The 24,233-nt window shown below is 47.4% G+C and overlaps 1 protein-coding gene across 6 annotated transcripts in view; it reads left to right on the top strand.

The window, feature by feature from the left end:
- TANC1 (tetratricopeptide repeat, ankyrin repeat and coiled-coil containing 1) overlaps positions 1-24,233 on the top strand; it is a 229,918-nt gene that overhangs the window by 177,317 nt on the left and 28,368 nt on the right. For all 6 annotated transcript variants that reach the window (XM_032410013.1, XM_032409996.1, XM_032410005.1 and 3 more), the window contains 7 exons: positions 2,027-2,258; positions 3,556-3,722; positions 5,687-6,294; positions 12,965-13,073; positions 14,064-14,186; positions 20,003-20,239; positions 22,307-22,492. In XM_032410013.1, coding sequence (XP_032265904.1) covers positions 2,027-2,258; positions 3,556-3,722; positions 5,687-6,294; positions 12,965-13,073; positions 14,064-14,186; positions 20,003-20,239; positions 22,307-22,492 — 1,662 coding nt within the window. The remainder of the gene's footprint in view (positions 1-2,026; positions 2,259-3,555; positions 3,723-5,686; positions 6,295-12,964; positions 13,074-14,063; positions 14,187-20,002; positions 20,240-22,306; positions 22,493-24,233) is intronic.

Here is a 24,233-nt window from a genome sequence, read left to right as displayed (position 1 = left end):
TCAACAGTGGATTGAAAGAATTCCCCAGAGTAGCAGGTTGTATCGCAGGCTCCACAAATCCATCCTTAAAACCCCATGCTGGCCTTCACTTGGTGCCAGAGTGGGAGACTGGGAGCCTTGAACGTGACCCAGGCCACCACGCCTGTGTTCCCTGCGTCCTTCTATCAGAGGTTTCTTGTGTTATAAAAGAGACTTGGCCGACTTTCCCTTTGTAGATTCAGAGCCATCAGGATCCTTCTGAAATTTTCCATGTGCTCAGCATCCGTCACAAGTTCCTGAGCCGCCCTCTGCATTCGAGCAGTTACGTCGCTCACTCCTGGTGCCCTGCTTGGGTCTCCCTGGGCAGCAGCGGTGTGAGTTGGCAGAGCTGGGGAACACGAGGGGCCAGTGTGAGGGACATCTAGGGAGGATACCCCCTGGGGGTGAGTTTGGTGCAGGGGACGGAAAAGGAGGCTTTTTTGCCCCAGATCCTTGCTTTTTGCTTCTGCTTCTGAGGTGAGAGCCGCTCCTCACTGGTGTAGGCAGCCCTGGCCGCTGATTCGGGGCAGTCCTCTGGTCAAAAATGGGTGATCAGAGATGAGGGATGGCATGTAGACTTCAAAGCCACCCTGCCACAGTGATTTTTCAAGCCACAGTAAGAGACGCGTGTCAGATGGGAGACCTGGTACACACACATACACAACTTGAAGCAAAAGCCTGTTCTTATAGCCTATGAAATTCACTGTATGGAGTGAAGACAAGCTGTCGCCGCTCCAGATGGAGCTCATGACCCGCTGTTGAGTCGGCCGACTTCTTTTGTCACACAGTGCTGGATGGACGTGGTGTGGGCCGTCTCCCCGGCGGTCTTCTGTGCTCCGGCTCCTCGGTCCAGGGGAAAGCTGAAGAGCCAACAGCCTTCCCCCGAGTGTTGATGATAAATCCAATTTCAAACAGGAGTCACATGACAGTTCCACATTGGCCACATCTGCTCTCGCCTCTTGTTTTTAAGAGTCTGCGGACCTGGAATCTAATCCCAGAACTTCCCTTGATTGTCTGTGTCACCCTGGCCACACATTTAACCTGGGTGCTGCCCTCAGTCTGTGACCCAGACCCAGTGAGGCCGGGCCTGTGTGGAGCTCAGGGAAACAGCAGGTGCTCACACCCTTCTGAAGAACACAGAGCACTTCGCACACGTACATTTTTACCTTTTTCACCTTTCTTGCCTCATACTCCCATTCCTCCTCTTACTCACACATGGGAAGGTATCAGAGTTTGCATACGTCTACAGCACTTTTCTTCCCAGACCCTTCTGCATCTGGCACTTTCCTTGGGCTCTCTCACAAGCAGCCTGCTGCCGCTTCACATCCGTCCCAACATAGGCAACGCTCCTCATCCCCTCGGTACCTGGGCAGGGACCCGTCTCCTCCTGTGTGTCCCTTCACAGAACAGGCAGACATTTGGTGATTTCTGATTTGAGTCCTTCAAACCGTGTTGCTGTTGAATTTCTCCACGGTGTCAGGGTTGTGTGTGGGGAGGGGGCTGAGGGTTTGAGCCGGGCTGCCTGGCCTCCAGCTCCAGCTGTGACTTTCAGCACGACTCCCCTAGCCGCCAGCGTTACCTGGTTTGGGGAAGCAGCAGATGAGCTTCCTGAGGAGATGCTGCTCTTTGTGAAAGCAGAAATGCGGTGATTAAGGCACTTCTGGATGTTGAGTACATTGGGACTATTCGGAATTGCTTTAAGCCAGGGTAGGCTTTAGGTTTTATGCATGAGTTTTATTCATTTAGTTTCCGTACAAAGTAACTTGTACTGATCTTAGTGTGAATCAAGGTGGATTTGTGGCTGCAATTAAAAGTCTGCCCAGAACTTGGCAAAGCATGTGAATGAAAGAATAACCGAATCAGTTAAGCTAAATAATGACTCAGCGTTGGCGAAGAGAAGCGGCCTGTTTCGTGACTGTGGCCGATGGAGACACTGCATCTGTGTGGGATTGTGGAGGGAGCATGTGAAGAGGGGAAGGTGATGCTGATGGCTGTGCTTCTTGCACAGGTCGTGGCCTACCACTACTGCCAAGCCGATAACACGTACACGTGCCTGGTGCCCGAGTTCGTGCACAGCATCGCAGCTCTGCTCTGCCGGTCCCATCAGCTGGCTGCCTACAGGGACCTACTGATAAAGGAGCCCCAGCTACAGAGCATGCTGAGCCTCAGGTCCTGCGTGCAGGACCCGGTGGCCGCCTTCAGGAGGGGAGTGCTGGAACCGCTCACAAGCCTGAGAAATGGTACCTCTGAGTAGCCGCGCGCACCCTCTTTCTCGTTAGGAGTCCGGAGCGCCCAGGATGGTCCTCCAGATGACTTGGATGGGAGTGAGGGTGGGCGCCTGGGGAGGATGTGGGTGAATCTGTGTACGGCTCATTCTCTTCCCCAGAACCATCTCCCCAAAGTTCTTCCATGCTTCTTGAATGGTGTCGTTCGGGCTACCTGCTCCGCGGGAAGCCTGTTTCTCCCTCTACCAGTTCCCCTGCTTGTGTTCCCTCTCTCGCTGTGTCTCTCTCTGTCAAAAAAATAAATAAAATCTTAAAAAAAAAAAAAAGCATCTCTAATAAAGAATTAACTCTACAGTTGAATATTTCCAAAGTAGCTAATTTGTAACCGTAGGTTATTTAGAGGACTTATGCCCTGGAAACTGTTGCCTGCATGTTTTATATTCATTCCTACCTAGCAGGGGGAATAAGTTGGTCGATTGAGTGACTTGCCAGCATGTTTTTTCAGGGCATCTGCTCAGTTGAGTTGAACCTAAAGGCTTTTCTAGAAGTGTTCATTTGATTTTTTTTTTTTTTTTCTGTTTTTTGGGGGGGGTCCTTGAAATATTCAGCAAGGTAGGAGAAGTTAATGCTCTTATGGGTTGTTGCATTCCTTATCCTTTCTCCTCCTTGCTCCTCACCTTTTGAGCTAGTTTACCTGCTTTCATTAGCACCTCTGCTAGAGGAAAGGGGATTGAAACAGATCTGTCATCATTTCGCCTCATTTTCCTGGGCAGAAAGTTAGTGCTAATAAATGGAAAACTAGATTGAGGCTTGTGGGAAAGAGCCCTGTTCTAGAAGTCTATAAAAGAGAGGTTCTCACCACTGGCTGGCTGTGTGCCTTGGGCCAGATGCTTTGCCTTTGAGGGTCAGTTTTTATCCCCTGAAATCCACTGAGAGAGTTCTATGGGGGAGGACCTAGAGCTTCTCCAGAGTTAATCTCCGTATATGCTAGTTATCTTAGCCATAGCTCACCCCAGTGACAGGAGTTTATGAAGAGTTAACTGTATCCTATACATGGGTGAGATCCTGCTAATGTGTGTAATGCAATATGTTTCTGAAAGCTGTTCTATAAGATTTGTTTTTCTCTTGGCTGTGTGCTCCGGTTTTCATGATAAATTAGTAGAAAATATGCTTCTGTGAAAACCGTTTCTTCTGTGATATGCAACCTTTTTAGTTTTTCCTAACACTTTAAAGTGTGCATTAAAATACACTGGGTGGTGCCATTTTATAGAAAAGTATAATTTCATAATTAAAAAATTATTTTATCCTTTAGAGCAGAAAATTCCTGAAGAAGAATACATTATTTTAATAGATGGCTTAAATGAAGCTGAGTTTCATAAGCCTGACTATGGAGATACGCTTTCTTCATTTATTACCAAAATTATTTCTAAATTTCCTGCCTGGCTGAAGTTGATTGTGACTGTAAGAGCGAATTTTCAGGTAAGAAAGAATTCTCAAATCTCTTTTCAAGACCCCATACCCAAATTTTATGGTGTGATTAACAACATAAACTGTTATAAAGCATTTAGCTGCTGAATTGAAAACTGTATTAGGGCTTCAAAATATTTAGTCTGCAAAGCTCCAAATGGGTGAAACTAGGACCTTTTTACCATCCAAGGCACATGAATCAAGGTGTCAGGAAAGTCTCCTCTTAGCATGGCACTGTCCCTGCACTTCCAAAATGCAAGTGTCAGCCCTGGATGTAACTCAGTTTGTCTACTAGAGTTTAAAGTTATTCCTGCTGGTAGTTAATTTGTGTGGGGTTGCAGTGGGACTTTATGTTTTTTGTTGTTGTTGTTTTTTTTAATGAGGAAAGGAAGGAAAAATTTTTAGGGCTTAAAGAAGGTCCATTTTTTCATAAAACTTAAGCATGAGCTACCACTTGCAGCCAGATGAAGTGGGGGTTTTTTTGTTGTTGTTTTTTAAATTTTCTTCCCCATCTTTCCCCTCATTTGAACCCTAGATTATATCTTAACAACCTTTGACTCCTTCCCTCTACCCCTGTCCTTTTTTAGTAAAGACATTACTCTTAGATTTTGATTTTTGCCCTTTTATGATGATGTCTATTTAAAAATAGCACTTGGGTTCTTTCTTTTCTCATTAGAAGTGGCATTAGGCCTCAGCCAAGCTTGATGGTTGTTTTTATGGCCATTTGATTCATACCCTTTGCAGTCATTTATCACACAGGAAGCAGAATTTGGCAATCGATAGAGCAAAGGAACAGAGTCCTATATTTTCTGTACTAGCCGTGTAAATTTTGACAGGTCCGTTAGCATCCATGTAAAATGGGAGTGATTATACTCAGCCTGACCCCTGCAATTATTACATTCAGTGAAGACCTGGAGTTAAATTTCTTCAGAAATGATAGTGGGAAGTTTAAAGAAAAAAACTAAAAACTCATCTCTGCTGTGAGGTGTCAGGATAGTGCTGATTATTAGGATGGGGATGGGATGGGAGGGGACGTGGGGCTTCTAGGAGCTGGCGATGTTCTGTTTCTAGCTGCTGGTGACACAGGTATGTTTGACTTTGTGAAAATTAATGACACCATGCAATTATGGTTTGTATGTTCTACTTCCATTTAAAAGTTTACTTTGAGGGCGCCTGGGTGGCTCAGTTGGTTAAGTGACTGCCTTCGGCTCAGGTCATGATCCTGGAGTCCCGGGATCGAGTCCCGCATCGGGCTCCCTGCTCGGCAGGGAGTCTGCTTCTCCCTCTGACCCTCCCCCCTCTCATGTGCTCTCTCTCTCTCAAATAAATAAATAAAATCTTTAAAAAAAAAAAAAAAAAAAAAGTTTACTTTGAAAGAACAGCAGTTAAAAGAAAAAAAGATGGTAGGCTCTACTGAAGTCTGAGGTAGGCAGCTTTGTCGGCAGGCTGGGTCTGGGGCACAGCCTGGCAGGGGCGGGGGCGGTTTCCGATTTCCTGGCTCAGTTTTGCAGTTCCAGTATCTGATGCATGGTGAGGGATGCCTCTTATCTCGGTGTCTGGCTGTGTTCTTAGATACACAGTGCTGGTTTGTGTCTGTCTTTGTTGTATAACCTCTGCACAATGTAAGGATTATGGGTATCAGGTCACTTCAGGATCTCCCTCCCCTTGGCTGGTATGGCCAGCTCGCTGTCTGCTCAGGGCCCTCGCGCCTCGCTCGGCTCTGAGGCTTCGGATGAGGGCTTCGGGAAAGCCATTACTGATTCGATCTCGCATCAGGATTTCTTTCACATAAGCTTTTTATCTTCAACTTATCCTATTACATGTTTTAATACAAAACAATGAGTCCCTGTAATCCATGAAAATCCTCCTTGAAAGAAAAGTTAGTGAATCTGGTTTGGAATGCAGCTCACATAAAAAAGAAATCTCTGTGGAGTGACACCGTGGGTTTTGGTGTTTCTTTTCCCCTTCCCCCGCAGGAAATCGTCAGCACGCTGCCCTTCGTCAAGCTTTCCTTAGATGACTTCCCGGACAACAAAGACATTCACAGTGACCTGCACGCCTACGTCCAGCACAGGGTCCACAGCAGCGAGGACATCCTCAGCAACATCTCCCTGAACGGCAAGGCCGACGCCGCCCTGATCGGGAAAGTGAGCAGCCACCTGGTGCTGCGGAGCCTCGGCTCCTACCTGTACCTCAAACTCACCCTGGACCTCTTCCAGAAGGGACACCTGGTCATCAAAAGTGCCAGCTACAAGGTGGTGCCCGTGTCTCTGTCCGAGCTCTATCTGCTGCAGTGCAACATGAAGTTCATGACCCAGTCCGCATTTGAGAGAGCGCTCCCGATTTTGAACGTGGCCCTTGCGTCCCTCCACCCCATGACCGACGAGCAGATCTTCCAGGCTATTAATGCGGGCCACATACAAGGGGAGCAGGGATGGGAGGACTTCCAGCAGAGGATGGAGGTGCTTTCCTGCTTCCTCATTAAGAGGCGAGACAAAACCCGCATGTTCTGCCACCCATCTTTCAGGGAGTGGCTTGTGTGGAGAGCAGATGGTGAGAACACAGCCTTCCTGTGTGAGCCCAGGTACGGCAGGCCGCTTGCTGTCAGCGCTTTGCAGGGAGTCGAATGTGCGATTGGGGAAGGGATTCCAAACACAGTTCACCTTTCTCCCCCTTCCCCCTCCAACAGTTCACCTCTTCTAATGGAAAGGCAACACAGGATGAATAATTCAGGAGGGCAATGGAAGATCCTGCTACTATACAAAAGCTTCCTTCCTTTAATTGCTAGAATCTTGGGATTCCTCAGTACCTTTGGTGAGAGAGAAGCTAGGCACACCTGGTGACCTTTCTTTGCTGCCCATTCTCTTCTAGACCTTGGGGCCCTTTATGGGAATCACATGTGGGAAAGTGTGCTGCATGCTCGGGGGGACAGCAGGCTTCTCCAGGGGCTGCTCTCAGCTCGCTTTCTTCACCTGCAGTCTGTGGACTGTCTTGCACCTGCAGGACCCCCCCTTGCCACCTCTTGGGCATGCAGCATCTTGTCCCAGGGATCAGATGTGTCTGCTGGCCCACGGAGGAGCACAGAGATCACATGGGCTGCCTCATTTTGCATTTGTGGCTCAGTGCGGTGTAACAGATTGGGATTTGGGCTCGGCAGGATTCAGGTTCCGACCTCGGATGCCCTGTTTACGACATGGTGCTGGGGCAGCTGTGTCCAGGGAGTCGAAAGTTCCATGGAGGATTCGCAGCAGGGCCAGGCCAGGATGCAGTTCTCCTCATTGCCCAGGGGAGGGCCTGCACCTCGTGTGGCCTTGTGCTAGTCAGAGTGAGAGGTCAGGGAATTTGAGGGCACACAGATGCTTTCATTTCAGTAAGGGTGGGTTCTTGTCCCACCACTTCTGCCTGGCCCCGGCCCACCTTGCTGTGGTCTTGTGGAACTTCTGCTATTCATGAGTCAGAATTGCCTCCGACTGTAACAGGCCCAACAAGTGGCTGGACTATCGCCTGTGAGCTGCACGGGGCATTTGACCTGATGCTGGGGTCCAGAAAGGAAGAGGTAAAAAAAGCATTAGTGAGCCGCACACCACCTTCCTCCCCACAAGGATTGACTCAACATTGACCAAATAGGGGTCTGGCTGGTGTTTCATGTTGTGGGTAGCATTGTCTTCTTAGGCAATCCTGGGCTAAAAATTTGTTCTTTTGAGTCTGGTTTGAGGCAATAAACTTGTCACTTCCAGGCTATTTAGCCAGACTGTAATAACTAGGTGGAAATGTGTGCCATTTTATATTTGACATATTTAGCCAAGTCAGATCATTTTCTAGGAAGATAGGCTGTAGTTGAGTTTGTAGAAACATAGAAACAAGTTTGAAAGACTGGCGAAGGGCGTGTAGATTTGTTACCCGGGTTAGAGGCAGACGTAGTTGGACTGGAGTCACCGTAAAGCATTGCTCTGGTTTGGGGGGTAGGTGGCATTGACGTTATGCAGCCGAGGGCAGAGCCGACCGCACGGTGACGGGTGGCTCCCGACTGCTGATGTGTTCCAGTACGCAGGCATGGGGCCTGACCCAGGGTAGGGCCAGAACTGCACCAGGGCAGGAGAGACACCCAGGGTGCAAAGTGTAAGGAGTTGCTACTTCTTGGGATTGTGTACATCAGCATTTACCCAAGACCCCTATAGTTCTTGAACTTCATTTAGCAGATAGAGATGGTGGAAGGGCCCTACTGGATACATTTCAGCAAAAGTTTATGCAGATCCACCACCTATAGGGTACTGTGGCAAATACACAGATTCTCTGGGACAAGGGCCTGGCTCTCGAGGGCTGCCCACACGGGAGGGCGGGTACGGCAGGAGGTGACCATGTGTAAGGAAAACACACTGCATGTGAACTTCAGGAAAGAGAAGCTTCCAGCTAGGGGAGACAGTTTTTGGAAGATGTTTCACATACATGAGGACCTTTGGGTTGGACCTTGAAAGATGGGTAGCATTTCTCTTTCCCACCTCAATTAGTTGTAATTTTGCCCCAATTATGGAGAAGAAGCAAAAAAGAACCCAGCACCCAGAGACAGTGACATTTTACCTTTTATTTCTGCCTCTTTTTGTTCATTTTAAACATTCTCCAAATCAACTTTTCTGTATTAAAATTCCCAAACTGCCTTTTTTTTTTTTTTTTATTACACATGGACAGCTTAGGGAGTGGTTTGGAAATGTTAGTCAAGTATCATTTTTCAGGGCTGTGTAAACCTAGTAGGCGAATGATAATGTGCTTTACTGTCCCTTTATTGTGGGGCCTGGCAGTTGTTTCTGGGTTACTTATAACTAAAGAAACCTATTGCGAATATCTTGGTGCTTTGCAGGAAAGCAATAGAATTTTCCTCCCAGGTTTGATTATTCCTTAGGTTAGAATTACAGGAGCAGAATTAAAAAGATAAAGAGTAAGTTGCTTAGAGTCTTCAGTCACATCACCTAGACTTAAGCATCATTCACATTTCATTATGTCATTTTTTGCTGATACAAGTTGTAGACACCATGACATTTTACTCCTAAGTAATGGATTATGGACCTCAAAAAGACATTTTTTAAAAAAAGATTTTATTTATTTGACACAAAGAGAGCATGAGCAGGGGGGAGGAACAAGGGGAGAGGGAGAAGCAGGCTCTCCGCTGAGCAGGGAGCCCGATGCCGGTGCTCAATCCCAGGACCATGGGATCATGACCTGAGCCGAAGGCAGGCACTTAAGACGGAGCCACCCAGGCACCCAGAAAGACATTTTCATACTCAACCACAACACTATTGCCACACCTAAAATATTAATACTAAGTCATCAGTATTATCACACATTTAGCTGTGCTCAAATTTCTCCACTTCCTTCATATTTTTCTAGTATGTTTGAATCAGGATCCAGATAAGATCTATGAAATGCATTTTATAGTGTCTCTTTTAATCTGTAGGTTTCTTTTTGCTTTGTCCTTACATTTCTTGAAAAGAACGATGAAGGGGCACCTGGGTGTTATATTCGGTTAAGCATCCGACTCTTGATTTCAACTCAGGTCATGATCTCAGGATGAGATTGAGCCCTGAGCCCTGTGCTGGGCTCTGTGCTGGGCATGGAGCTTACTTAAGATTCTCTCTCCCCCTCTGTCCCCACCCCCCTCCTCACGCTCTCTCTTAAAAAATAAATAAATAAATAAATAAAGTGGTTTCCTGTAATCTGAATTTTGCTGATTTCATCCTAATGGTATTTAATGTGTTTATCACCTCTATTTCCTGAAATTGGTTTTTAAATCTAGAGACTTGATCAGATTTTATCTTAAATATTTTTTGCAAGGATACTTAATAGGTGGTAAGTTGGCTTCCATCAGCATGCCCACAACGTCTTAGAGCCACTGATGATCATTTCCCAGATCTGTCAGTTCATTAGGGTTGCACGAGGAGTTTTAAAACTTGAACAGCCTCCTGTCTGTCCTCTTTTCTACATGTGGACTTGAGGAATGAACAGATAGGATGTCAGTAGGTGGAATGAGGCTATTGCAGACAGGAGGGCTATCTAAGGCATCACGTCAGAATAAGCAGGTTGTGTTCTGGCAACAAGAAGTCTAGTTTGGCTAGAGTTTTTGTCAGGGATTGGAGGAGTTAACAGAAGCATGTGCTAAGGAGAGTGGACTTGAATCTGTCATCTGTGGAGAACCCACAATTGAGCAGGTTTAGAACGCAGATTGCCTACGCAGGAGTGTGGAGGCTGTGGAGCGTGCGGACCTGTGTAACAGGCAGCGGGGACTTGGTGGCCCTGGCTTGGGGATGCAGCAGGTAGGGCTGGCCCTGCTGACATGAGATGGGTGGGCACAGCCTGGCCTTATGAACAGAGTCAAGGAGAAGGAGGTGCTGTAGAGGATGTCAGGGTGGTAAGCCTCAGAAACCAGGAGTGGCACTGCTCTTAGGAAGGGTAAGAAAAACAGGAGGTATGGAGCAGGTTTTGCTTCATGCAACTTGAGCTTGTGGGGTCAGCAGACCCGACCCCCACACCCCTCACTGCCACCAGTGGACAGGTTCCATTGGTGGAGTGAATGGGGGAGTCCGAAGCCTGGGGAAGCTGAAGATGTGGCATCACTGATGGGAGAAATGGTGGAGGGGCCTGGTGAGGAAAGGGAGCTCCTGACTTCTGGAGCATGGAGCAGGATTCCGGAAAGGAGGTCGGGGGTGTAGGAGCTGCTGAGAGCTAAAGGAAGATGAAGGCGAAGAGGGAGCCGTTGGCTTCCTAGTGTGGGAGGAGGGTCCTCCATCCTTACAGATTCCTTCCATCAGGCAGTGAGGGGCGGAAGAGGAGAGAGCCAACATCCTGGGATGGGAAGTAGAAGGGTGGAGAGGATCAGCAGGCACACAGTGTCTTAATGTCTCTCAGAGTCACTGATGGTCGTGATTGCTGAGGATTGTGGGGCGGGGGGAGGGTTTTGTTTTCAACACAGGAGATGCAGATGTTGGAAACAGTGTTAAGTTAATGTGGGGAAACGTAATCCATGAAGAAGGAGACGTTGGAAATGCAAGCGGCTGGGGGCAGGGAGTACAGGCACCTTGCCTCCTTTGTGTTCCCGTTGAGGATGTTCACAGTGCCGTTTCACCGAATCTTGTTTACAGTGTGTGTCCTCTGTTTGCTGAGAGCGCCTCCAGGGAAGCGCCTCACATTGTTCCCCGGGGAATCCTCCGTATCCAGCATGGTGCTAGTTAGGAGGTGGGTGTGATTGAATGAGAAATCATGGTTCGCTGATTAAGAGCATAGGCACTTGCATTGGGCAGACTGTGGTTCAGATTTCTACCCTGTTGTTTACCAGCTGTTTGATCTTTTGGGCAGATCACTTAAGCTATACCGGCCTCTGTTTCCTCATGTAGACAAACTGGGAATTATGATACTTAGTTGTTCACAGGGTTGTGCAGATTAATGAAATAATTCAGTTAAGTTTCTGCATCTGGTATATAGTGAAAGCTTGATATATAGGAGCTTTGGAGAATGAAGAGACTTATGAGTGCAGGTAGACTTAGAAGGGGCACATGATCTGGAGACCAGGAGGGAGGGAAGAAAAGGTAAATGGGATATAGAGGAATGCAGGTTATCTGGTGATTACATGGTGAATTGTCTCCTCAGGTGAGAAGCTGTGTGCTTAGCTGGGATGAGTAAGAGCCTTTGATCCAGACATTGAAGGGTTCATAGTCATTTCCCCATAAGGGCCAGCCGTGGTACTTAGCTTCATGTGTCTTTGTGGTGGACATAGTTGGCATGGCCACTGAGCTCAGCAGACTGGGAGATTGAGGATAGCTTAACCAGTGGCTGGGAGATGTGGGCCAGGATGAACCCTGGGACCTGCCTGTGGCTAGGGACTAGGGAGGGCATGGGGCCTGGAGCACTGGAAGGTGGCAAAGAGCAGGAGGGGTGGGAACATGGGAGGATCTCATCTGAGAGGGAAAACCCAAGCTTGAAGTCTGGGAGGTGGGTGTGTGCTCGTGGAAGAGCTCTAGTCCCTTACAGGACCATCAGACAGGACACTCAGTGTCAGCATAGTTGTAAGTCATGCCTTCCCTTATAGTATAAAAAGCAATCTCTTGGTCTCCTGCCTTGGTCTCCTCATCTCTAACATGGTTTGTAACTTATTTGAAAAACAGGCATGCAGCTGGATAGTTAAACAATATTTAAATGATGCATGCTTTTAATGTAGATTAGCAACTATCAGGACATTTGGGAGAATGCATTTTTTTCCCCTAACCTTTATCCTTTTTTCCACAACTACCTGCTCATCTTCCCCCCACCCCCCGAAAAAAAAAAAAAAAAAAAAACAAAACAGCACCTGGGTTGTCAGGTTGATAGAAATGAGAATAATTCATATTGTACAGAAGTCACTGCTGTTGGAGTAAGCAACCCTTAGCATCTTTCCCAAACAGATGGGCTCAGACAGAGGCCTAGAGCCCACAGGAGGCAGACAATGCATCTTGCAGATCTGGAGAGCATACTGGGTGGGATGGCTCCTTCATGAAAGGGTTGGTGGGGGGTTAGTTGGTAGTGTTAGTTGGATGTCCACCGCGTGCCCAGACCTAGCAAGTCCACTTGTGCATCTTAGCTTTCTCCTCACACCCCCGCCCCCCTGACAAGGATCTGTGTTCCATCCAAGGCTAGAATTCTAGGTGTTTCTATCCTGAGCTGTTGCTTGCCTGGCTCAATTTTTCTTTCCTTCTCATCGTCAGGTCTTCCCCTTTGGCCAGGTCTGCTCCCAGTGGTGACTATGCTGAGGGAGGCCTGAATCCCTGGTCAGCGATGGTTTGCTCCATCTGTACACCCGTCCATCCAAGAAAGACACATTTGAATGGTCGCTGAGGGGTGGGCATTCGCTCGGCTTTGTGACTGTCTGTGCCTCAGACAAGACCCTTAACCTAACACAATTTACAGTTTTGTGAGGGACCTAAGTAAACAAGGTGATGGCTGATGGATGAGGGACAGAGAGTGGGTGGTTCCAAAAATAAAGACCTGCCCCATCCTAGAACTTCTTTCTAGGTCACTCCACAGAGATAGGGGAATCCAGAGAAAGCTCTAAAATGACAGGAAAATAAACAGCATTGGCCATCTTTTTAAAGAGGCCACTTTTCACCTATTTTGTATGGCGATGCTGAAGCACCAGGAGAACAGTTCAGAGTTGTGTGGAGATGTTCACACCTGAGAGCCTACAGTTCGTGGAACAGGGTCTTTGTTCCCAGCCTTTGTGTTTCTTGTCCTAGGAATGGGCACGCTCTCCTGGCCTTCATGTTCTCTCGACAAGAGGGTAAGCTGAACCGCCAGCAGACCATGGAGCTTGGCCATCACATACTGAAGGCACACATTTTCAAGGTGAGACACACCGCTGCCAGGAAGAGCTTCATCGTCATTTTGATGGGTTTTGGAGATTTTCAACAGCTTTATCAACCCTCGCAGAGCTTTCCATGAGCCCCATTTGTTTTTCCCCCTTTGAGTCTCTTTTAAAAGTTCCTTTTCACCTAAAGATTCCACTTCATTCATTCCCTTTTGTTTCTTGGGTATTTAGTTGTTGAAGAGCCTGAGCTACATGACCTGTGGGGTTTCGCACTCCCTTGATTTTCCGATTGTGTCCCTATTTCTCATGGTCTAGTTTAACATGTTCTCTTTCCTCTGGATTTCCTATCATTTGGTAGTTATATCTAGAGGCTTAATCAGGTTCAGGTTTGATTGTTGCTTTTTTGGGGGGTGGGCAGAGTGTCACAGTTTCTTTAGAGTTTAAACTCTAAGTCTCAGGGGTTTCTGGCATCAGGAGGTACAGAATTTGTGCTTGCTTCTCTTAGTGCGATGTTACCAGTAGCTACTGATCTCTGCCTGGACTCTTCATGAAGGGTTACAGAATGGTGATATTCCAATTTTTATCCTTCCTTTATGAAATGATTGGAGAACTTGTATAAAAAGAAACTTTCTCGGGATGCCTGGGTGGCTCAGTCGTTAGGCGTCTGCCTTCGGCTCAGGTCATAATCCCAGGGTCCTGGGATCGAGCCCCGCATCGGGCTCCCTGCTCGGCGGGAAGCCTGCTTCTCCCTCTCCCACTCCCCCTGCTTGTGTTCCCTCTCTCGCTGTCTCTGTCAAATAAATAAATAAAATCTTTAAAAAAAAAAGAAAAGTTTCTCCTTCGGCGTAGTGTACGTAGCAAGGGCAGGCGTATTCCTTGACTCTCGGTTTTAGGGAGGGAAGTCAGACTCCTAGGTCCTGGTGTCCTTGTGTTAGTGCCCAGCTGCACCCTCCCAGGCGTACCCCATTACAGCCTGATGCGGCTGGGACAGGAGACATGGACACCCATTTGTCTCTGATTGCTTCCAGGGCCTCAGTAAGAAGACGGGAATCTCTTCGAGCCACCTCCAAGCCCTGTGGATCGGGTACAGCACCGAGGGGCTGTCTGCTGCCCTGGCCTCTCTCAGGAACCTCTACACTCCCAACGTGAAGGTGAGCGACACTCTGCATGGAGAGCCAGAGCCCCCAGCCCCTGCCACCATTCCTCCAGCCGTCCCACCTTTCCCTGCCCTGGACAGTGGCCAGAGGAGCTGCCGGAGCTGCTAATGATGCTTCTTCCCCTGATTCACACAGGCTTGAATGCCCTGTGACTGGTTCTCTTCCAGGAGTTTAGCTTTTGCTTGGGCAGGAAAATGTGGGCTGCTGTGTGAGCACGTGGTGACAGGTTCAGAGCGGATGTGCTGAGGAAGCAATTCACAAAGGAAACCAAAGGTTAAAGGGAGATTTCCAGGGAAAATGGATTTTTAAAGTGTCCTGGGTTTCTAATCTGGACTATCTCTTTATGGTTCATAGGAAATTAAGCATTGATGAGCGACAACAAAGCAATGGGTACACAGAGACAAACTGTTCTAGAAGTGGCACGTACACGTGTGTCTGTGACCATGGGACGTGTAGCAGGGGTCGGCCCGCTGCTGGGCCTGGAGGCGTCCTCACTCTTGATCACTGGCTGTCATGTGACAGTATTCTGCTGTGCTTTTTAGAGTAGATTTTCCTTCCTCCTTTAACCCAGTCTGAGAATCTAAAACACATGAGGGCCAAGTGTCTGTTACGGCAACAAAGAAGGGCCAACTCCCAAAGAGTGTGGGAATGACTGGTTTACATTACGGCAGCTTACAACCATCTTGTCCAGTGCAAAGTAAAAAGATCATAGATGTCTTCCACTGGACATGTCAGCTAGACTCTAGGCCTTTCAGCCCCAGGCCCTGACATGCCCTGCTGCATGCAGAACCCCTGAGGCAGTTTCTCAAGGAGCCAGGTCCTCCTGTTCCAACACCTCCATGAACACAGTCCTGCCTGTTACCTTCTCAGTAGCATGAAGGGCCAGTGTAAGTAAGTAAGTGGTCATGTGGGGAAGGACATGCGAAGCCCTGGAGGTTTCTGGGCATCCCCCCTCCCTTTTCCTCCCTTCAGTTCATCAGACCCACCTGGGAAGGGTGCCCCGGGGGCACTCCTGGGGGACTCCTGCCCCTCTCCTCCCACCTTGTCTGCAAACCCCACCCTCAGCACCTGGACCTTAGCTGTGTGTCTGCGTGTGGACCTTGCAGAACGCTTCCCTGGTAGATAGAGTTCTGCCCCCCGTGCTTCCTCCTCTGCCTTCCTGGTGCTTGGGAGAGGGTAGAATGAGCAGACCAAGGGGAGGCGCCCAGGTGTCAGGAAGGATGTGGCAGCGCTCCAAGTCTGGGGCAGCTCCCCTGGAGCCCTGATGCCCATGCAGCGCCCTGGTGTTGGGTAGAAAAAGGCCACTGCTCCTGGATGGATGCAAACCGGGGCTTTGCGAAGATAAGCACTGCCTCGTTCAGGCAGCCTCAGCCCACTGTCAGGGGGTTCCAGGCTTGATGAGCCCAGGGCACCTTGGATTTCAGCCGGACTCCCCTCTTGGCTGGGCACCTGACAGCGAAGCACCCCTGGAGAGCCCCTCACAAGAACCCTGTGCTCTGCCCCGCTCCCTCACTTAACAGACATAGGTGTGAATGCTGTGTCCCCGGCTGAACCCACATGAACGTTGTACAAGCCAGATGGATCGGGATGCCGGTGTTTGTAGTTAAGGAGAACTAGCTCCTACTGATCACAGGGAGCTCTTCCTTTCTGGATGGAGTTACTCTAAAAGAAAGGTGGAGGACAGGGCTGAGTTTAGATTTCACATAGTGAAGAAAGTCATATTAAGAATTTTTGTTTTACTTAGATTTTATAGAAATGAGAGTTGAGGTTACTGTGATAACATTGTTTCATCTTTCCTTTTAGCTAAAAGTGTATCTTTTGGCTTCTCCATAATTAGTAAAATTCTGTAATGATGAGGAAGAAAAATAAAATGGCAATATCTGTTTCCACTACTTGAATGAATTATGGGAACAAAAGTTACTCTTTTAATGTGGAGAAAAGTAAATGGGAAGTATACCCTGTTGCGTACGAGTTCTTAAGACAATAAATTAGAAGGTACAGTGTAAGAATGTAATGAGCTTGACCCTCCTGAGATCATACTTTCCTTTTCAACATCCTCGCAATTTTAAGAGTTATTTATCTTTGTTTTATGGAACTCCAGTGTCACCTACATCTACACAATGCCCAGAATTCTATAACTTGGTTATAGAATTTTAAGGCTTTCCATTATCCTTCTGTTTCTTTTATGTTTCAAGGAAAAAGGGGTTTTCACAGAATCTTGAACAAATTACAGTAATTTAAAATTATGCATGCAATTAAGGAACTTTTTTTAGAGAGTATTAAATGTTGTCATACAGGAATGAATGTCATTTTGAGCAATAATTGCAGTTTGCCACTTTGGTAAATTAAAGTGACTTGCTCCAGAATGATTACTTGGTAGATGAATTTTAATTTTACTGGCATGCCAGTGATTTCTAACAGTGTGGTCTCCCCTTGCAGGCTGGGGTCATGCTGGCGCACTGGGGTCCTGGCTGCCAGTGACTCTAGGCTCCTGCCCAGCTGGTTCTTTTCCTCACACAGTCCCATCAGAGTGGCAGCCAGCCATGAGCTTCCCAAGGCTGTGAACTGGGAGAACTGAGGCTGTGATTCTTCCAGCGGAAGGCAGAGGAGAGGAGAGGAGACAGGAATTAAGCGTGGACTTTGGCCTGACTTCCTTTGATGGAAAGGATCCGGTCATATTCTGCATGACAATTGGGCAGAACACATTTAAAGCGGTTGTGTTGGTGTGAACCTGTGGGGTACTTGGAAAACTGGGACTCCAGTGCTGCTTCTGGTTTTTCATGATCTCATTGCTTTGCCTGTCTCCTTCAGCCCCCTTTTTTTATTTTCTTGGATTCATTAAACCAGACGTTTATAGATAATATTGCCATTTCCAAATGTTATCCAGGGAGAGCTTATGTGGCAGCGAGGATCAGGAAATTTCCATGTAGTTAGGAATAAGTGTATAGGATGAACCATGAAACACCTTCCTTGAATGCAGAGTAATCTTAGCTAGAACCGCTACAGCCGTTAGACCACGACAGTAATTAGCGTTGTGCCCAGAGCTGATCTGTGCCTTTCCCCTGTGAGCCTCTTGTTTTCTCACCTGTCAGATTGGAGGTAACAAAAGAGCCTGTCTCATAGTGATCAGAAACCTCATCAACATGTTACCACTTTTGGAAGAACATTTGGCATCTACTGTGTGATACTAAAAAAACAAAATTCAACCAAAGTAAATTTGAAGATCTAATTGCCTTTATTAAGGGACTCATGAGTAGGGCAGCATCCCACCTCGCAAGCAGAGCGGCTCCCGGAGGAGTTGTACAAAGTGGAAGGTTTTTATAGGATGTAGAGTGGGGGAAGAAAGTTATAAGCAAAAGTAAAGAAACGATTGTTCCAGGCAAGGTCAACTTGCCTTAGGGGAAAGGGCAGGGGGTCTCATGCAGATTCTCTCATCTTCCTATGGCTGGTAGAGAAGGCCCATGTGACAGATTACCTCATTGGTGCAGATCAGAAAATTCCAGATTGACGGGTTAAAACTTACGTTTCTGGAGGAGGTTGAAACTACAACCAGGTTAGGTATTAAGCCCTGGTTTGGTCATTTGGCATGGCCCAAGTAACTCCATTTTGGGCTGGTGGTTTTCTTTTTAACAGTGGTCAAGTGAGTTCTTTTTATTAATTTTGCTTACTTTCAGGGAACTGCGACTCGGCTGTAGGCACCTGAGAACTTCTGGATGTGCCTTTTGGTGGCTGTTATAGGAGGTGCCCACATCTCCCCTCAAATAAGCAGGAGGTCTCCCTGCTACTCTGTGCTAGTGACAGTGGTGGTGGGGAGGGGGTTGGGGATAGGTAGACCTCTGGGGTGCCAGGCACCTGGCAGGCTCCCTTCTGTGCCTTCCAGGGGTCAGGGACCTGGGGTCTTAGCCCTTCTAAAGAGTCTGCGGAAGGTGACAGACAGTAGCAATTCATATTTATTTAGCGCTTACAGGATGCTGGGGGCTGTGCCAAGAGCTGTATGTGTGTGAGGCATGTTCATTTTTAATCTTCACAACAACTCAAAGAAGTGGAACGCTTCTGTCCATTTTTCAGATGAGGACACTAAGGCTGGGGGCACTTGGTATCATGCCCCAAATCACACAGCTGCTAGGGTGCCTGGCTCTGAGCAAGCCCGTGCTTTGCCGCTGCATTTATTTATCACCTGCTGTGTTTACAGCCCCGGGTGCCGACTAGATTCCCTTGGGAGCTCCTGGTACCAGGGCCAAGTCAGAATCTCCAAGGGTGGGCCTCCAGCATTGGAAACTTTGAAGCTCCCAGGGGGTTTCCGTGTGCAGCGGGGTTAAGAACTGTGGGCTAGGGGAAGAGCCACAAACCGATTGGGGGTTAAGTGGTAAAAATACCAGCAGCATTATACCAACGAAGGAAATGTTTTTCCCAAGAAGCAGATGAAGTGTGAGTTGATGACAGATATCTTTAGGAAAGCTCTGCCTCCAAGCACATACCTTCCAGATCAAGTCTTGTAAGGAATCCAGCAAGGAAGTACTAAAAGTACACTTTCCAACATCGTTAACAGAGTACCTATTGGGTAGAATGGGATGGCATACTGTTGTTGTCTTAGGAGGCACCTGAAGCAAGAGAGATTGAGTAGTTTTCTAAAAGTCACAAAGCAAGTTTAGTGGGTGGTGGATGTAGTAATTAGTAGAAAAAGCAGGTTATTTTCTGGGAGTCTTGTGCTGCTGACAATCCCAGAGGCACATGAACATTTTAACATGTTCTACTTTTACTTTCAGGGACGCTTCTTTGTAAAGAAAAGAGTATTTACCTTTATTTTTGGCTTTACTAGGTCACTGTTAATTATTTAATCCTGTGATGATTATTTGCCAGAAAAGTGAATGTTCTGTTTTTATTTAAACAGTGATTTTTCAAAGTGTGGTCTGCCAACCAACAGCATCCATATCATCTGGGAACTCATTAAAAATGCACAGTCTCAACCCTCCTCCAGACCTACTGAATCAGAAATCTGGGGGTGGGGCCTGAGGATGTGCATTTTAAGTGTCTTTTTTAAATAAAAGGTTTTTGTGGCTTTTTTATTTTTAATTTTGGTTTAAAAAAACCATAAAATTTAGCATCGTAACTATTTTTAAGTGCAGAAATCAGTAGTGTTAAGTATACCCCTATTACTGTGTAATAGATCTCCAGAACTTTTTCATCACATAAAACTAAAATGCTGTGCTCATTAAACAACTCATTTTCCCCTCCCCTCACCCCCAGGTAACCACCATTCTACTTCTGTCTCTCTGGATTTGACTTCTCTAGGTAGCCCATGTAAGGGGTCATACAGTGTTTGTCTTTTTGTGACTGGCTTGTTTTTTACTTAGCATCATGTCCTCAAGGTTCATCCATGGTGCAGCGTGTGACAGGACTGCCTTCCTTTTAGAGGCTGGAAAATACTCCATCCACTTCTGTTTCTCCATTCATGAGTCTGCAGACATTTTAGTTAGTTTCCTTCTCTTGGCTACTGTGACTGGTGCCACCGTGAACACGGGCGTGCAGGTATCTCTTTGAGATCCTGATTTCCCTTCTACTGGATATGTTCCCAGAACATATGGGATTGCTACATCCTGAGGAAACTCCGCACGGTTTTCCAGAGCAGCTACCACTTTAGATTTCCACCACCAAGAAAGTGCATGGTCAGTGCATTCCCGGGTCATACTGTTGCACACTCTAGCTTGAGAACCCCGGATTAAAGTAAGGATGCTGCCCCTCTCCGCAAACGCTGTTGTGACCGACATTTACGTGAGAAATTAATCTTGTTGGGGGACGTTATTCAACAGGTGAGCCGGCTCCTGATTTTGGGAGGGGCCAACGTGAACTACAGGACAGAAGTGTTAAATAATGCCCCAATCCTGTGCGTCCAGTCCCACCTTGGCCACGAGGAAGTGGTCACTCTGCTCCTGGAATTTGGCGCCTGCCTGGAGGGAATGTCCGAGAACGGCATGACCGCCCTCTGCTATGCTGCCGCTGCTGGCCATATGAAGCTGGTGTGTCTGCTGGCCAAGAAGGGGGCCAGGGTAAGCCGGTGGCAATCCCCAGTGGGTGGCGGCGGGGGGAGGGTCTTCAGAGCCCTGCTAGAATTATCGTCAGCTGGGCCAGCCTCTCTACTTTGTCGAATTGCAACAAATAGAAATTGCCACACAAACAGAGTGAGCTGCCTGTGTCAGGCAGTGCCCAATGGTGGTGCTCAGCTCCACAGCCTAGGGAAGAGAGAGGGTCCTGTGTGTTGCTCATCAGCTCTTAACTCTGCTTCGTACTGCCCAAGGGGAGGCAGAATACCAAGGACACCCCTGGCCACTGGCAGCATGAGTGGGGGGTCATCCTTTCAAAAGCCTGGAAGTGGTGACTTAGAGCTCAATCACAGATTTTAACACGGCACTGGATTGGTTGAAAAGATTTTAGATGTTTGATGTTTTTCCTTTCTTCTGCCTATCCCATTTCATTCCATGTCTCTCTCTCTCAATTTTTTTTTTAAGATTTTATTTGTCAAAGAGAGAAACGTGAGCAGGGGGAGGGGCTGAGGGAGAGGGAGAAGCAGGCTCCCCACGGAGCAGGGAGCCTGACACAGGGCTTGATCCCAGGACCCTGGGATCATGACCTGAGCTGAAGGCAGACGCTTAACGACTGAGCCACCCAGGCACCCCTCGTGTTTCTTTTTTTAAATAATAAATTGAGTCCTATGGATCTTAGAAGCCACATGCTTGAGCATGCTTGAGCGCATGACACAGGAGCTGGACAGCCCAGAATCCTCATTTCTCCACCTGCCAGCTAGGATACAGGGCACACTGTGGAGCCTGCGTGCCTCAGGCTTCTCATCTGTAAAATGAGTCTGACAACAGTATCTACCACAGGGCTGCTGTGCGAGCATTAAATAAATGTAACTGTGTTATTAAACAAGTTACTCTAGGACCATTAATGTTAAGAGATTAAATGAGAACAGTGCCAAGCTCACAGTAGACTCTGTTTAGGTTTACCATAAGCATTTTGTTGGGAGAGATGGGATGTGCAATAGAAATAAATCGCTGGTGTTTGTCTTATGGTTAATTAGGATATGAAAGTTTCAACAAAGACATTAATTAGGCTTATAGTAACTATGGGAGCCTTTTTGTTTTTTCCCTCAAAAATACAACGTTTCGGACAAATGAACTTTAGCTCACCGAAGAAGGACAGTGTTGCAGTTAAGCCTTCCCAGTGGGTGCCTTTGTGCACATCTCCATGCCTTCATGTCTACATCTTAAATTGTGGTTTCTTTATTCCGAGGCTGGCCGGCCCCCTCCCATCATAGCTGAAAGCGCTGTGGGAGGAGGCTGAGTGTCATGCAGGTGGCTCCTGCAGAGCTTTTGGGTGGGGGTGCAGAGTGTTCCCAGAATCTGCAAGGCGGTGAGGGTGGACCCTGAGCTCCTCTACCAGTCCAGTATTTCTGGGATTAGGCAGGGCATGGCACATTGTCTGCTGCCTCTTGGACCTTTAGGAGGTAAGCCGCACTTAGACACTAGCCATGTGGCGAGCTGGCCTTCCAGGCTTTGAGGCCCCACTTTACATGCTAACATGTCCTAGCTCACCTGACTGTACATGGCCTCCTTCCCCAGTTACATAGCCCTCAGGGTCCTTTCCTGCTCTTCCCTGTTCATAGCTAGATTTTTCTAGATCCCTGCCTTTTGCTGGCTCTCCTGGTTCAGTGGCTAAACTGCTTTATTTCCCCAAATCCCAGCTTGTCACAGCAGATTTAGTGTGTTCCACTCATGGCAACCAGCATTGGGAAGCCTACGGCTTTGGCTGAGGTTTTGGTCTGTGCCTCCCATGTCTCCCAGAGAAGTTGGAGCTCTAAGTCATTTGCTGGAGAGACAGGAATTGAAGGTGCCCTGTGATTGCTAGATCTACAAAGGGTCCCTCTGGCCTAGAGTCCATTCACTACTAGGAAATCATTCAAATGGAGATTAAGTGCTCCAGAGAAAGTTGCATTGGAATGCGAACAAACCCCACAAGCATCTGCAGTGGGATGTGGTTTGTGCACTTCATTTGGGGTGCACCCGTTTTCTCCGAGGGGAGGTGATACTAAACCGTGACCTTCTCCTGCCCCCCAGGTGGACCACTTGGATAAGAAAGGCCAGTGTGCACTGGTGCACAGCGCACTGAGGGGCCACGGTGACATTCTTCGGTACCTGCTGACCTGTGAGTGGTCGGCAGGCCCTCCCCAGCCGGGCGCACTGAGGAAGAGCCAAGCCCTGCAGCAGGCACTGACGGCGGCCTCCAGCATGGGCCATAGCTCGGTGAGTCCCGCGCTACGAGGTCCCTCATGGGAAACTCTAAGCCTCACCCCAGTGTGGGTCAGGTGCTTTTTCCAGTCATCTTAGTTGCTAGACTGTGATGCACATATGAAAGAAAATGAGGATTTCAAGAAATGGCAGTTGGTTTGACCCACGTGCGCAGACCTTCTGCTGGCGTCCCACCCTTCCCGGGAGAGAACAGAGTCCAGGGTCTCGGTGCGCATGCGCACTCACTCACTGCCCCCCCCCCCCCCCCGGGGGGAGTACGCTTTCTCTGTTCCTTTTTGGCAGGGTCCCAGTTCCTCCTCTGTTGTACGTTTACTCTCCAGCCCGGCTGTCTTCAACTTTTTTCTCTTTGATTCATTCTTTTGTCCTTGTGATCTTTTAAAAATAATCACGTGGAATGCTAATTCTAAAATTGTTAGTGAGTATTTGAAGCATTTTTAAAAAATAGGACTTGAAAGTTCTGGTAGCATGTAAGAATGCTTGTCATTCACAGTTCCTGCACTGAAGGAAAGCTTCACGTAGTAGTTAAATAGAGCACTTATTTTTGGTAGGTGTCGGTATTTCTAAGTTTGAGGATTTAATTGTCATCTCCTGACGCATGGATCTGGGAACTTAATAACATTTTACCTGTTCTCTTCCACCTGTTTCTCACTCTGTATTACTTTCAAGCAATTAGAGTTGCCAGTATTTGGTAAGATTCTAACCCACAACGATTTATAGTGAATTTGGGTGCAAAGCCAGCTGGCTGGCTGACTTTTTGGCATTTAAGACACAATGGGAGACACATGGACATGTACACACACACCCATGTGCACACGTGCGTGCATGCATATGCACCGAAAGCTGGCTTAATTGTGGCATTTAACACATTAAAAGTACACATGGACAGTGTACTTAAGCCAGCACAATATATTGCAACAAGTGCAGAAATACAAGAGAATATAGCTGTCTTCTGTTAAGACATGTAAAAAAGATTTACAGCAATATGAAACAATGCCAGCCAACTTACCTATATGTTTTAGTTTTGGAAAAAGTAGTAATTTCATTTCAAAAATACATGTTTCATAGCAGTATGTTAAATGTTACTATGTAATGGGTGTATTATTATTCCTTTAAAATAAAACTGTAAATGTGTTTTTTAACTAGCCATATACGTAGATGCACAGAGAGCATGTTAAATAGACAAATCTGCAAATGGAGATGTTTTTCCTTTTTTAAAGTGCTCCCTAAATCTGTGTGGGAACACAGAGTGTGAAAAATCATCATAGGAAGGACAGTGAATGCCACGTATAGATGTGACCTTTATCTCAACTCCTGTTACACTCAACTTGTTTCAGAGCTGGCTGGGAGAAAGGCTGTGCAGAGCAGCCTCCTTGGGGCCCTAATCTGTCTCCTGGAAGGGGGCAGGGCTCCTTCACCAGAAGACTTGAAGGGTGTATTCCTTTGCTAATGCTGTTGGAACAAGTGACCGCAAACTGCAGTGGCTTCAAATAACACACACCTATTCTCTTACAGTTCTGGAGGTCCGAAGGCTGAAATTCAGCTGTCAGAAAGCCAGTGTTCCTTCTGGAGGATCTAGAGGAGAACGTTTCCTTGCTTTTTTAGAGCTTCTAGAAGCCTTGTATTCCTTAGATAGTGGCCCCTTCCTCTCTATTCAAAGTGTGTAACTCTAACTTATGCTTCTCTCATCCCAGCTCCTTCCTCTGACCTTGGTTCCTCCCGTCCCTCTTTTGAGGAG

Source organism: Phoca vitulina, unplaced genomic scaffold, assembly GCF_004348235.1.
Source record: "Phoca vitulina isolate PV1807 unplaced genomic scaffold, GSC_HSeal_1.0 scaffold1, whole genome shotgun sequence".
Taxonomy (NCBI): domain Eukaryota; kingdom Metazoa; phylum Chordata; class Mammalia; order Carnivora; family Phocidae; genus Phoca; species Phoca vitulina.
Note: the sequence above shows the minus strand (reverse complement) of the source record. Positions and strands in the feature narration are given on the sequence as shown.